This window comes from Leptidea sinapis, chromosome 32, assembly GCF_905404315.1.
Source record: "Leptidea sinapis chromosome 32, ilLepSina1.1, whole genome shotgun sequence".
NCBI lineage: Eukaryota > Metazoa > Arthropoda > Insecta > Lepidoptera > Pieridae > Leptidea > Leptidea sinapis.
In genome coordinates, this window is record NC_066296.1 from 3,608,673 (window position 1) to 3,624,290 (window position 15,618).

The following is a 15,618-nucleotide window of genomic DNA, read 5'->3' on the forward strand; positions in this document are numbered from 1 at the left end:
ACGACCCGTCCCATGTCGCCGCCACAAGCAGTGACATTTAAGCGAGCATGATAGGTTACCTTGTTACCTAACATGGTAGGTTATCTAATTTTGTTTACAAACAACGACTGCGCCTATATTAAATGGCGGTCTCTTTAACAGTTACGGTTGTTTAAGAAAAGCAGATGAAAAATAAAATTTTTATTTTGTAGGGCCTTTTTTTATTTTTATTTATATTATATATAATTTATAGAACATAGCATTGAAGGGTGGTTATACCCTTTCTGATTCACGCAGAAAATTATACATTTATATAAACTTTAAAGCTATAGGTATCTACCTATATCTGTTTACAACAATATCAACAATACCTCTTCCTAATGCTGAAAAGCGAAAACACTATTAGGTACATTAAAAAATAATGCGGAAAAAACGAAAAAAGAATCTAGAAATAATAAAAGAAGAGACAAAACAGATTCAAATATTTGACGGAAAAAGAAAATAAATGAAAAAAAGAAGCAGTGGTGAACTCAAACAAAAAACAAAAAGAAGGAAGGAAAAAATAGAATATCTTATTATAATAGATAGATAGATAGCACTAATTTAAAAAATGTTGTAGAGATTTATTTTAATTCAAGTATTTTAAATTCAACTGTTTTGTTAACAAGACTTTATACTTTCCGTCGCGTTACTGCACCTTTTCAATTTGTAACCGTCTCATGATTTTTGTATTACTTAATTTAAAATATTTTGGTTTTTTATCAGAGTACCTATTAAGATTTTTGTGGTTTTTGGTAATAGAAATAGCTAAAATACCATCGTTGGTAAGATATAACACGGCAGATTTACCTAAAAGTAACAAAGTTGCTAAAATAGCTAAAATACGTAAGAAAGAAATAACAAGGCAGAATTACCAAAAAGTAACAAAGTGGAAATATTTTATGCCTAAAAATTTCATTAGATAAATGTTAGATAAATATTACTTATAATAATAATAATTATCATTTATTTTGGATTCATTCATGAGAATACATCCATATTTGTTAGTACAATTTGCAAACTTACAAAATAGTGTTAGTAATTACTTATTAAATCACATATTTAGAAAATAAAATAAAATAACAGGCTGGTCCGGGTGGACCTCCGGATGATGACGGTAAATTACTATACGACTGCGTGCAGCCGTATCCAACGATCCAGCATCGGGGAGTCCCACCGGTCCGACAGCGCATGCAGTATGGTGTTGGAACTGTCGCGCATGCGGCGCATGGTAGAAGCGCACCGCTTGCGCATGATGGCCGTAAAGCCAACTGTGTGAGCTGCCGCGAACATAGCGGAGGCGCTGCAGTGGCGCAGCAGTCCCATCAGCACCCGGAACGCGTTATTATATTGAACACGCAGATCGCTGTATGTCCGCAGTGTGTAGTTAACCCATAGGCTGCAGGTGTAAAATGACTGACAGATAAAAGTAAAATTATAATATATTATAATAGATAAAAGTAACTTTAATGATAAATATTATCTTGTGAGATTCGTTATGCATAAATCTCGTTTAATAAGAATGACTGATTTAATATTAAATTTTGTCTTAAAAAGTTACAAAGCGGAACTGTAAACCTCTCTCTTGTACCAAAAAAATAATAATTTCTCCGTTAAGAATTAAAGCTATTGATTTTTCCTTATAATAAATATATTTTATGGTATATTGATTCCATCTGCATCCAAAGTATTTGTATAAAGGATTTTTATTTTTTACTCCACCTGGACATATTTTAAACAAAAACACCCTATCTTCAAGATTTAGAGTGCCCGGAACGCGTCGGGTTACGCTATTTTCTAATTCTATATTATTAAAGCATGTTTTGGTTCAGAATTAAAAAAAAATGTATCTTTTAAGCTTGGTGGCCTACCTGAAACTGACAAGGCCAAATTGCTGTGGCACTTCCGTAACAAATCACACTAAAAAGAATAGAGCCAACTATATGGCAAAAGCAAATAATAAAAAAAATCGAATGGCGTTGGCGATTGCGTTTCACACTCGGCGTTTTATTACCAATTGTTGATTGTGGATATATTACAATTACAATTGTATACACTTTTGCCTTCGTTCACAGCATTATTGATTGAGTTAAACTTCTATTTGATTGAATAATTGTGACTAAAAACTGAATATATAATAACTTCAGTTGGAATACTAATTCAGTAAAAATGTTGGGGTCGGGTGATGGAAGCCACATCGTAAAACTACGGGGTCTACCTTTTTCCACTACTGTAGAGGATGTGCTTGATTTTTTGAACGGAGTTAATGTGTTGAATGAGAAGGAAGGTAAGCTTATTCGCTGCGAGGTAACCGGTAGGTAGAAACTCCTAAGAGTGTGAACTCAGGACCTTACACACATTATATTTTTGTTGCGTCTTTTCATCATTCTATGTTATTTAATGAAATAATTTAGTTTCCGTGTATAGGGTGGTTAGTGATAATGTGAATGAACCAGTATAAGCTCACAGCAGTTTTCATAAATCTTGCTTTTAGGTGTACACCTAACAGAGATTCGACCAGGAAGGCCTTCCGGGGAATGCTTTGTTGAAGTTGAAAGTCAAGAAGATGTGGATGAAGCATTGAAGAAAGATAAGGAAAATATGGGTTCAAGATACATAGAAGGTGAACTTTTTTTATTTGATGAACATATAGTGGAACAAACTGACTTACACTTAGTGTCCCTTTGACTATTACTGAGTAAGCCCATTTTAAAAAACTGGTGACACAGGAGTACCTTCTATAACCTTTAAGAGTGGATAAGGTATGATGACTCAACCTTCCAAAATAAAAAAAATCAGATGGGGACAGATGATTGAAAATCGAGTATGCCATCTAGCACACTATTCACTCACCCAGATTTGTCCTTTGGCTCAGTTGTGGTGACCTTTCCACAAAAGCCACAATATAAAGAATAGAATAGTTATTGTAGAGACTTGACGACTTGACTCGGTTAAAATTTAGTATTGTGTCACAGTTGCCTAAAAGGCCAAGTAGAAGGCTCATATTTAAAAAAAAACCAGTAACTGTATAAGTAGTGGTATGATTCTAGTCTGAAGCTCACTTTACTCTCTTTTACATCCTAAGTTCTTCTAGTGGCGTCTTATACACTCCTACAATAACTAAGAACTCTAACTTTCTTCTAAGCACATATGTAGGTTTCTATAAAAACAAACATTTTTTTTTTATCAATTGTTTCTGCAATTGGTCCCATAAGCCATTGCATATATCCAGTATTTAAAGTTCACCTTGTTTCTTTTCATTTTTATATGATGTTTCCAGGTCAGGCGCCTGTCTAGATAGATTCCTAGGTACTTAATGCACTCCGTTTGTGGTAGGATAGAGTTGTCAAGTTTAATGCATGGGCAGTTACCCCTTCTGAGAGCAAAGGTTATATGTTGAGGCTTGGCAGCGCTAGCATGTAGTCGCCATTTTCAGATCCAATTGTAAGTTTCATCTAACTGACACTGCAGTGGCCGACGGCCGGAAAGCTATATTGTCAGTGTATGTTGCAACTGTAATATTGTCGGCTACCGGTAAGTCACAGGTACTCCGGTTTCAATTTTGTGTAACTCTGATCTTGCATCACCTTGCTTGACCTGAAACGGACGTTCTGAATAATCAGTGTGACCGTTTATTCTTTGATTTAACCAATAGCCCCTAGACAAGACTTTGTCCAGCGGTATGGTAGAGCCGAAAAACACGAAAAACTTTCGCCTTTTCTTCGTTAGTTCTGGCCCAAACTGATCTGTCGGTTCTGATAGGGGGTTGACTATACTGGGGCCTATTACCATATTTTGCTGCTAGCCACAAAGATGTTCACCACAACCTGTTCTTGGCATTGTTTGCATATTCACCTCCATAATGTTGTTATTTGCCTCTAAAATTGCACACTTTAGTTCTTTGGCAGCTCAGATTTAACATGGATTTATCAGTAGGGTGGCGAGATTGTTGCCAGATTCTTCTAAGGCGACGATTCTCTTGTATCATGAGACGAATGTGTTGCGAATGCGATTGAGCAGTACACATATAATAATAATAAATATAATAAATTTATTTATTTCAGGCAGCATTGCCCATATATTGTTAGTATTAACTTATTCTAGGATTAGTAATATTACAAAGATTTATTTTTAGATTTCAGAATAATATTCCATTTTCTATTAATTTAATTTAAATTATGTACATTATTTAAGACTCTTACTATACTATTTTCATTTTTATTAATTCTATCCCTAATTGAAAAAATCTTTTTCCTCAGAATAGCATAAAAATCATCTACTCTGTATAAGGCAAACATATGAGATGCACTACAAAAACATGGTAATCCCAAGAACATCCTAAAAGCATTATTATTTTGAACTCTAAAAATGTTCATAGTTTTATGTGTATGCTTCACCCACAAGTTACTTGTATAATAGGACTGACAGTAGGTGGTGAACAGTAGCTTTTTGACATTCCTACTGCACTTCTGAAATCTTTTAATTATCATGTTCACCCTAACTGACAAATTTCGTCTCTCTCTCTCTATATCATCATCATCATCACTCAGAGTGCTGGTAACAAAATGGCCTAAATATTTTACTAACTCTTTTCCATTAAGATATATTGGAGGGACGCAGTCAGGACCTCGCCCTGACCGAAACACTAAAACATTACTTATTTTTTCATTATAAAGTAAGCCATGTTTGCACCTTGCATATTTTTGACAGATTCCCACCATCACTCTGAGTCCTCTGATAGAGGGACTGAGGAGAACCATGTGATCTGCGTAGCTCAGGTTATTAAAATAGTAGGCAATGGATCCGTGTTTGTCCAGGCAGCCACCTGTATAAGATTATATATCTGCATGCTTCATCTACTTCATTGGGGTTTTTGATACTCATTATAGGACTTAATTTTTCGTCCTTATGTTTTCTAAAACTGTCACAATTTGTCTTACGGTTAGTTTTAGGCACTCAAGTTTTTCGGTAGACAGAACTTACTGTCAGTAAAGCCGGTGTATGATCTGAAGAATCATCCAGACATGATTCGACGTATAAAAACAAACATAATAACATGTCGAAAATGGATTCCTGGGTTTGATTCTTGAGAGACGACCTCTTGAATTTAAAGATGAGTAATTTTTTTATGATTATTTTCACTTGAACCGAATTACATATAAGTTTTTATTTGAATATAATATAAATTTCTTTTTTGGGTCTATGTAGTTGATGATTTATGTCAATTAAACTCGGCTGCTCATCATTGTTATCTAAATAGTGGCTATCAATATTCGAACCCCATATGCCATTCGCTTCATTTACCTCTGTCAATTTAAGGTGATGGCTGGTTTAAACTTCTGTGCACCGCATTATCGCTTTTTATCTCATTTGAGGTTATAAACATTTTTTTGTAATTTCTCAAAAAATATGCATAACCTTTTAATAAGAATGGTAGCCATCCGATCAAAGATCCAATATCTACCAGCTTTATTGCTATTTACATCTCAACTCCTGAGACATAATATTAAATCCAAGCCCTTTTACTCTCCTACTGTAAAACCTTCAAAAATATAATATAGATAAATGCATGTATTTTTAAACATAAATGTTTCAGTATTTTCCACTGACTGCCAGGATATCTATTCTATTCTTCCTACTATGGCTCCTGTGGAAGGTATACCACAAGTTTGCCAATGTCACGTTAAGGTAGACCACCAAGCTTAGAGTATTCTTTTACTAATTTTAATGGTAGTGATCGGTGCTTAAGATTGAAACAAGTTTTATTTTCTTATACCTGAAACAAATATACATGCTGTTAGGACTATAAAGGACATACACAAATATTATTACTTAAATTATTTGATAGAAGTACTTAGTGCTATTTACAACTTAATCTTATTTATTTTAATATATTTACACAAAATATATACAAAAGGAGTGAAAACTAGGGAGAGGAGACATATAAAGGAAATTGGGCGGGGAAATTCAGGAGGTATAAAATTGTATAAGGTTGCGTTGTTTGTAGAAGGTTGCGTTAAAGGGCAATTGAAGAATAAATGATCCATGTTTCCCTCATCTAGACCACATTCACACAAGAAATTGTCCCTAATTCTTATTTTAGCCAAAAATACTGTCGTACAAGCATGATTAAAACGTAAACGACAAATAGTTGAAATCACTGACTTGTTGGGAATTTTAAATTTGAAGAACCAAGGTTTCTGTGGAATTACGGGTTGTAGATCTCCATAAAATTTGCCTTTAGAGTTTTTGGAAACTTGCCAAATGCTGGACAAATTGCTCAAAAAATATGCATTACCTTTTAATAAGAATGGCCAGAAGAAGCCATCCGATCAAAGATCCAATATCTACCAGCTTTATTGTCATTTACATCTCAACTCCTGTCACATAATATTAAATCAAAGCCCTTTGACTCTCCCACTGTAAAACCTTCAAAAATATATAGATGAATGCATGTAATTTAAACATAAATGTTTCAGTATTTTCCACTGACCGCCAGGATATGGAATGGGCTCTAAATGCAATGCGTCAAAGTGAGAATGGTGAAGATACTCTACCAAATGTTGGTGACGATATGGGGGTGGTAAAGCTTAGAGGTTTGCCTTTTGGCTGCTCCAAGGATGAAGTTGTCCATTTCTTTGAAGGTAAGTTTGTATACGGAACTGGCAGTGATATCTGTACCACATTTTAATAAATGCCTACATTTGTTAGTCCTTGCATGTTAATACCTTTCATTGAAATCTTCTACAAAAATGGCACCATGTTATCAAACATTTTTAATTTACAAAAGATATTTTGGCATAAAATTGTTTATTGTTTTTTTTAATGTGTACTTTTTGTGTATGGGTAAAAATTGTTTAGTTAATAATTGTAGTATATAACAAGTGAATACTATTTATTTGGGGTGGGCAGGGATCACGGTTGCCCCGGACGGGGTGCATCTGCTATCGGACCACACGGGGCGGGCGTCGGGAGAGGCGTATGTTTACTTCGTAGACAAACAGGGGGCTCAGGATGCCCTCTCCAGGGACAGGGCGAAAATAGGACACAGGTGGGGGGTAAATTGTTTACATGTGGCACAGTGGTATTTGGTATTGTTGCTTCTACTCCAGTATTTTATAGTTTAATTCAACACATCAAAAAAAAGTTTAATAACATCCTTTTTGGAAATATCTATCATTACATTTCATTAAATATGAACAATGAACATTTAATCAGTTATGTTTTGACTAATTAGACATTGCATTGATTAATTAGGTGCATTATTATAAGGGGATATTATGTTTAGAAATTAAAATAATATTTTTATCACACTATTCTTCTTTTTAAATCACCCCCTTATTCATAATGGTCCGCTATCTTTAAACAGCCGCTAAGGAGTGTTTTTTCTCATTGTGACTTAGGTCAATAGAAGAAGACAGAGTGCGAATTAGAAATGCTTTAAGTTAGTAGACAGGCAGTTATGAATAAGGGCGTCAGTCTTTATCAAATACATACAGCAACATATAAACATTTTTTAGCAACATTACCCAATACTATAGTTATTAAAAATACCTACATTTAATTGTGCCACAATAACTATGTAAATTGGTGTAGTGGGTAAAGTATGGGACCTCTCCATTTGGATGCATGATTTATAGAACGCTACATAGATTTGAACAAGAACAATAAGTATTTGCTAAATTATACATTGCAACGGATCTGTATTCAATCTATAAATCATAATTTCCACAGACGAGGTTTTAAACTGTAAATTGTTTGGGTTAAATTATTATAGTTAAGGGATTAATTAACACTTCACAATCACTTACTATAGATCTATTTTGTTATAATCAGACTGCCTGTTGTATTCCTAGCTGTTGGAAACAATAGAATTTACTGACTCTAATACTGCCTATCAGTAAATCGAATTTAATTATTGCTTTGCCTATTCCTTTAATATGAAAAAGCGTCATGGTAAACTACTGCCACGATAAAGTGTTAATTTAACTTGTTTTCCATTTCAAAAGATCCTCAGAACTTGGGAATTTTTTGTTTCAAATCCTGAGATCCGTACATTGCAATATGATAGGTGTATCACTTAGCATCATGGATATGTCTTGCGGGTCTTGTCACATCTTATCGTAAAATAAAATGAGGAATATCAATATGGTTTTTTAGACAGTAAAATTGTTAAAATTGACTAGAATAAAAATTATGTATCAGTCTGATTTATAACATTAGATATTTTGTCTGTGATTGTGTTTGTGACAAGTATATCTACATTGTGATTGGTTGAGTTGTCAGAGAATGGGCGTGCGAAGGGCGCGGGGCTAGTGGGAAGATCTACATCGGGGCGGAGAGGAGGGAAGATGGTCCGGATGGTGGGGAAGTGTATCAGAAAACTGGTTACAATATCTTATTGTGTTCCCTTTTTTATACTTACTTTACTCACCTTTATATGTCTAAGTAGGTTTTGAAATTAATATTTTGCTTAGAAAGTCCAATTTGTGAAAGAGAATCTTGTTTGGGATACTTAGTTGATCTTCATGAAGTTTGGAGAGGGTACATTTAATAAAAGTTCACTATCACCCAGAACATACTTTATATTTCTAATATAGATTTCTAAACTATAACAGTATTAATTTTCACACTAATAAAACATGTCATAAAACAAACCTTTGAACATCTGGATGATATTACGAATTGTGGATGATTGTATTTATTCTATTATTATAAATACAGGATTTAGAATTCACACAACAAAAACTGGTTACCAGAAGAACTAGGTATTTTTATTAATATGTAAGTTCTGGATTAGTTCTGAATTAGGTCTGATCGAAGAAAGCAAAAACCAGAATAGGGAGGTTTTTTTTTTGGCAAGCAAAATAACTAAAGGAGTAAAAAAAGGGTGGCAAGCAACTTTTTTTTTTTCATATTTTTATTTTATTTGCCGAGAGATAAATTGAGAAATAATTGTGAAAATTTAAAAAAATCCCTAGAATTCCCAGAAGCAGTATTATTGTTTTGTGGTAGTGGGTTGTCCACCATGAAGAGGGCCCAAAAAAAGAAAATAATTAGGACACTATCTGTTATTGTGAATCCATTTTCAGGTACATTGAAGTTTTTCTAAGTTCACCAGATGAGGTGAGAGCATATGCATCTCGCATGGACAATGGCTTTAGACCTGGCAGGAACCGTCCTACACCATATGATCGGAACGACAGGTTTGGAAGCCGCTTTGCATCGCGAGGGCGCTCATCTTTCGGCAGAGGTAAGAGTAATAATAATAAAAATAAACTTGTAATACATACTGCTGTTGTCTGGCTTTTGTATTGGTGTTTTGTAATGTAGTTCCACAGGGATCAGTTTTAGGCCCTGTTTTGTAGAACTTTTTTTTCCAACCAATACAAGTGGGAGTTCTTGATTATGGGTACCACAACGGCGCCTATTCCTGCCATGAAGCAGTAATGTGTAAACATTATTGTGTTTCGGGCTGAAGGGAGCCGTAGCTACTGAAATTACTGGACAAATGAGACTTAACATGTTATGTCTCAAGTTGACGAGTGCGATTGTAGTGCTGCTCAGAATTTTTGGGGTTTTTCAAGAATCCTGAGCGGCACTGCCTTGTAATGGGCAAAGAGTATTAATTACCATTAGCTGAATGAATCTTCATCGAACCCGCAACTTCGTGTTCCGTCCAACTGACTCTTAACAACAAGCCAACCTTTCGAGTGACGTATCGTTCGTAAATCTTGATATCTTGTTATCAGGTTGTGGTTAACTCTCAGGTTGTAAATTCATCTACAGGACCTACTTTACAGTTTATAACCTGTTCAACCCCAGTAATTGCATATTAGGGGTTTTACTTGAGATGTCGCTCTTTCAAATCTAAACAATTTAATAATAATTTATTTCTCTTAAAAACATAGGTTTGCAGCAGCTAGTGGCCCGAGTCACCTTTTAGGCAAATAATGCCTGTGCCAGGTGTCTCCGCTAATTTCAAGTGATAATAATACAAGTTTTTGTATAAATCTGCTTTCTTCTCTTGTTTTCTCTTTCTCCATTGGTTGACTGCTGTTGATAGAGATTAATAAGTATGTGTGTTGCAGTGGGCAGCTACGGGCGAGGAGGTGGCGGAGGCGGGTTGCGACGCGGGGCGGGAGTTCATTGCGTGCACATGCGCGGGTTGCCTTTCAAGGCGTCGCCGCAAGACATTGCCTACGTAAGTGTAGCCGCCTGGCTAGAGCGGTATTGTTATAAATTTATATGTGCGTTATTAGTTATTTATCTACACCCATGCTTTAAATCCTCTATTAAAGATTCTGAAACAGTTAGCTTATTACCAACATTAAAACACCCAATGTCGTAATAACCATTACATAATCCAAACGAGTGTTGTAATGTTGTACTGAATTTCATAACAACACTCCTTGGTTTTTTTTCGATCTCTTCATGCACGAAGAGTTTCAACAAACAGCCACATTCTTATTGCTCGATGCGTGGTATCTGTATGAATTTCAAAAAAAGAACATTTTCGTTTACGCGCGTTCCACACTACCAGAACATGGCGCGCCGTAAAAAAAAGTAGATTTTTCTCTTTTGTAACTCGTTTGGATGATGTAATGGTTATTAGAACATTGGGTGTTTTAATGTTTGTAATAAGCTAACTGTTTCAGGATCTTTAATAGAGGATTTAAAGAATGGGTGTAGATAAAAGTATTGTAACAACAACTGGATGTCCATTTATAATTGAATTAATACATTGAACATAAAGGAGACACAATGTAGTGACAGCATATTACCTTTATTATTCACTTGATCACACTTTATTCATGTAGGTCACGGAAATGACACTAAAAAATCTCTTATTAATCAACATTTACATTTTCATCGTTTTACAAATCATTTCAATTACATTATGTTATGTAAAGTGATGCAACAAAAATACTCAAACGTCATAATATGGCCAATGCCTTGCCTCGCGTAAGGTATTTATTTAATATTTGAGTCAAAAAGTTACTGTTTGTTTTCAAATTCAAATATTATTATTGAAAGTAGGATGTGACATCACTTATTGAAAGTCATAAACTACCACCCATTCTAAAATGAATGCTTCAGACCTGAGAAGAATGGCCGCAACAAACTCAGCGGGCTTTTTTCTTTCATCGAAAAAATATGTTTACAAAGTAATATTGTACAATTAAACTTATTATTTAATAGCCTGAGGGCGGTCGCTACATTCCCAATCTCTGCTATCATTAAGAAACTCATTTATGTTATAGTAACCTTTATCACACAAACGTTTTTTAACAATTCTTTTGAATAACGTAATACTTTTGTTTTGAACATTTTCTGGGATCTTGTTGTAAAAGCATATACATCGCCCCACAAAAGAATTACTAACTCGACTTAGCCGAGTAGTAGGCATCATAAGTTTATGTCTGTTCCTAGTGTTAACATTATGGTTATGACAGTTTCTGGCAAATTCACTTATGTGCCTATGAACATACATTACATTATCAAGAATATATTGTAAGAAGCAACAGTCAAGATGGTAATTTTTTGAATTTTGCTCTCAATGATTATTTAGGACCTAGGTTATAAATTGTATTCTTACTGTTTATGTATGTATGTATGTATTCATCCTTTTTTGGCTTCTGTGAAGGGGCACCACAATTCAGTTAATGTTCAGTTTAAGTACACCACCGAGCTTGGAGTAGGTATTTGATTGGTGTTAACGAATTTACAAGTGTTTACTGCAATGATCGGTGCCAAGATTGAACAGTTTTATTAGGATATATGACAGGCTGACATTATGTGTGTCGGTGGGCAGTTACAATGTATGATGAATGTTGTAGTTCTTCAAACCCGTCCGGCCGGTGAACATTAACATCTTGTACGACAGCAGCGGTCGGCCCTCCGGCGAGGCAGACGTCGAGTTCGACTGTCACGAGGACGCGATCCGGGTGGGTAGCACTAACACACACACACACACACACACACACAAACACACACACACACACACACGTACGCGTATACACATATTCAATAAATGCAGGACCTTAATTCGAATTGGCTTGGATTGAACATTTGGTTCTCTTTTATTTTTTTTTTGTAGACTATTGATTGGTCATTAATCATCGGTATTTCGCTGTGTTGTGTGGCGACACATCACAGAAATTTTGAAAAATATTTGAAGCCACAATCTGATAGTTGAACAAGACATCAATATAATATAATTATAGTCACTCGAATGGTTGGCTCAGTGGTAGAGCGCTCGCACGGAACGAGTGAGGTCGCTGGTTCGAATCGTCGTTTTATTTGTGTAATTAATCCCACAGTAAAATTGAGGGTTATCACTTTAAAAATATTACAAATTGTTTAAACAAAAAATATATAAAAAGAATCAATATTCTATGCATTCTAAATATTATACTCTTGGGAGGGCTGGTGCATCGCGTGATCAGACTTGTGATTCGGGTATACCGTGTACAGGGTACTTATGTAAGTATATCATTATGAAGCCCAGGAGAGAAACTGCATCTACCAGTGGGAGGCTCCTTTGCACAGGATGCCGGCTAGATTATGGGTACCACAACGGCGCCTATTACAGCTGTGAGGCAATCATGTGCAAGCATTATTGTGTTTCGGTCTGAGGGGCGCCGTAGTTAGTGAAATTACTGGGCAAATGAGCCTTAAAATCTTATGTCTCAAGGTGACGTGCGCAGTTATAGTGCCGCTCAGAAATTTTGGGTTTTTCAAGAAGCCTGAGCGGCACTGCATTGTAATGGGCAGGGCGTATTAATAACAATCAGCTGAACGTCCTGCCCGTCTCGTCCCTTATTTTCATCGAACCCGCGATCTTGTGTTCCATCCAACTGACTCTTACTAACTGAGCCAACGTTGATAAAATCTTGTATGCTTCGTTCAACTTCATCTACTGGATCTACTTTACGGTTGATAACCTGCTCAACGCCAATATTTCGATATTAGGAAATTGATTTAAGATGTCGCTCTTTCAAATCTAAACAATTAGTTATTTTTTTTAAATGATAAGTGATAAAACCCTTACATCTGGAATCGTATGGCATATCAATTACCATCAGCGAACGTCCTGCTCGTCTCGTCCCTTGTTAACATTAAAAAATCTAGAGTAATTTAAGATCACGTGTGTAATTGTTTCAGGCCATGCGACGCGATAAGAGCAATATGGAGCACCGCTACATCGAACTGTTCCTCAACTCGTCGCCCGGAGCCAGCTTCAAGTCAAACCGCAGCTACCGGACCTACTGACTGACTGACTCACTCTCACGAACCAACCCCATAACTCACTGTGTTAAACAGATTCTCTACTTTATTTTATTCAGTATAATAGTTATTATAATGATCTGTCCTATGATCCACTACACAAGATTGTGACACGTGCAAAAAAATGTGTATGTACCCTATGTATGCACGCAAGAAGTTATACTTCTATGGCATTACTAAGCAAAAATTTTTAATATTATTAATTATTCCTCGTGCTATTCTACGTATGTAGAAAGAACAATATTGTAAAAATCTTGCAACGACAGCTTTGACAATTAATTATTAAATAACAAATACGGCTGTACGGGCTTGACGAAGAAACAAAAAAAAAATTACGAAAACATCACAAAATTTTAGGAACCAACTTCACCCTGTTTCTTTTGCGTTGCAGTAATGCGCGCGCATCTTAAAATTTTACTCTTATCATATTTTCATAACTCGCCTTAAGAAGTATAACTTCAATAACCCAGGCTTCACCTATCTAATTGATCATTTTGTACCATATTTAATAATTTGGGGACTTAAACTTGATTTGACTGCATAATAATAATTATATGAGACACCAACTTATATCTCTATGCAATATATATATTAATGTATTTCTTTGTTTGAACTAATAGGATTTTATGTTACTAACAGACAAGTATCTTTTTTTTTTGTTCGTCTCAATGGATATATAATTGAGTTGGTGCAAATTATATTTTTATGAAAAAGTAAATAGAGTATTTTATTTTTGTGTCTGCATTACATGCATAGTTCGGAGTTTTATAATTATTTGACCTTAGATCGAGTGGTATGTGGTAAATGTTCCGCACACTAATAATTTAACTAGAAGAGATGTTGCTTACCATTAGGTGTTCGTGTGCACAAATGTTTCTGAAGTGAAAATTTCTTTGGCATAATTATTGTTATTTGGAAGTTGATAAAACGAAAAAGCGACAGTAAAATGAGACGGACACATAAATTCATAAGATTTAACGTGGGAGAAAATGTGACAGGAACCGTAATACAGTGTTTTGGTACCAGGCAATCATAATTGAAGAAGAGATTGTCTTATGTATAACGCGAATATACCCTAATATATTCTGACGCATGAGCGCACGACATATTACTACATAGACACCAGGAGAACATAAATATGTTAGCGGTGATAGTAATGTCTTTCATAGCGGTTGAAATCATGTGGCATCCTAGAAACATGAATATATATATTGATAACTGACATTAAACTTATTTACCTTGTCCTTCCCGAAATTTTGTTGTTGATTTAAGATACATAATATATCATATTGTACTTTTTGTATCTACTTACCCCCTTATTCATAAGTACCAAGTCCCAAATTAATGCAGTAATTGCTAATTAGATTATAAGGCATTTGATGGTATTATTCAACGAGAAAGGGTCCAATTAACATTTGTGGTAATTTAGTTGCGTGTGTTTAAATAAGTAGGTGATGGTTTTTTTATTACAAAAATTTAGGTTCTTACATAATAATGTTACCTTGCCACAAGCGTTTTACATAAATTTTGTAATTTCATTTTTTTTACCTCTGCCCTGGAATTAGTCAATAAAGTATTTATAATTAAATAGAATTTTATTATAAGCTGATAGTACGAGGGCTGCACTAAAAGTATCGGGAAAGGAATATTTCCACTGTTCCTGTCATATTAAAATCTTTTTAATTGAAAACTCCTTGGTCTTAAAAATCGAATACCATTTATTTATTTAAAAAAGATTCTCGGTCTTGTCACAAGGTCTTTTCAAATTTGTTTAGTCGTTGAGAAAATGGAATTGACTCGAGAAAATTCTAGAGCGATGATTTATTATGACTTTCGAAGTGGTTTAACACAAAAACAGTGTGTGGACCGGATGATTTCTGCATTTGGTGATGAAACCCCATCCAAATCCACAATTTATCGCTGGTTTGCTGAATTTCAACGTGGACGTGTTAAGCTTAGTGATGATCCCCGTCAAGGTCGTCCAAAAACTGCAGTCACCAAAGAAAACGATGATGCTGTACGTAAGCTGATTGAGGAAGATCGACATGTGACATACCGCGAAATTCATGCAACTTGAAACATTGGCATTAGTCAAATACAAATAATCTTGCATGAACAATTAGGTGTAAAAAAGTTGTTTTCCCGATGGATACCGCATTTGCTCTGTGAAGAGCAAAAAGCGGCTCGCGTTACTTGGTGCGTCAGAACACTCGAAAGATTCCACGCAGGATCCTCAAATGCTGTATACAACATCGTATCAGGTGACGAATCCTGGATATACGCGTACGCACCCGAAACAAAAAAGCAGTC

At 35.2% G+C, this 15,618-nt stretch overlaps 1 protein-coding gene across 2 annotated transcripts; it reads left to right on the top strand.

Annotated features, from left to right (window-relative positions):
* Positions 1-1,978: 1,978 nt before the first annotated feature.
* On the top strand, positions 1,979-14,026 carry LOC126974557 (heterogeneous nuclear ribonucleoprotein F). 2 transcript variants are annotated; one of them, XM_050822091.1, is made up of 8 exons: positions 1,981-2,305; positions 2,513-2,641; positions 6,498-6,662; positions 6,931-7,069; positions 9,111-9,271; positions 10,110-10,222; positions 11,859-11,966; positions 13,186-14,026. In XM_050822091.1, exons 1-8 carry the CDS (start codon positions 2,188-2,190, stop codon positions 13,291-13,293), a joined length of 1,041 nt encoding a protein of 346 aa, XP_050678048.1. In that variant the 5' UTR covers positions 1,981-2,187; the 3' UTR covers positions 13,294-14,026. The 2 variants fall into 2 exon arrangements, with proteins under 2 accessions (XP_050678049.1, XP_050678048.1); XM_050822092.1 differs by lacking the exons at positions 6,931-7,069; positions 10,110-10,222; positions 11,859-11,966; positions 13,186-14,026 and having other exon boundaries at positions 1,979-2,305; positions 9,111-9,257.
* The last annotated feature ends 1,592 nt before the right edge of the window (positions 14,027-15,618 follow it).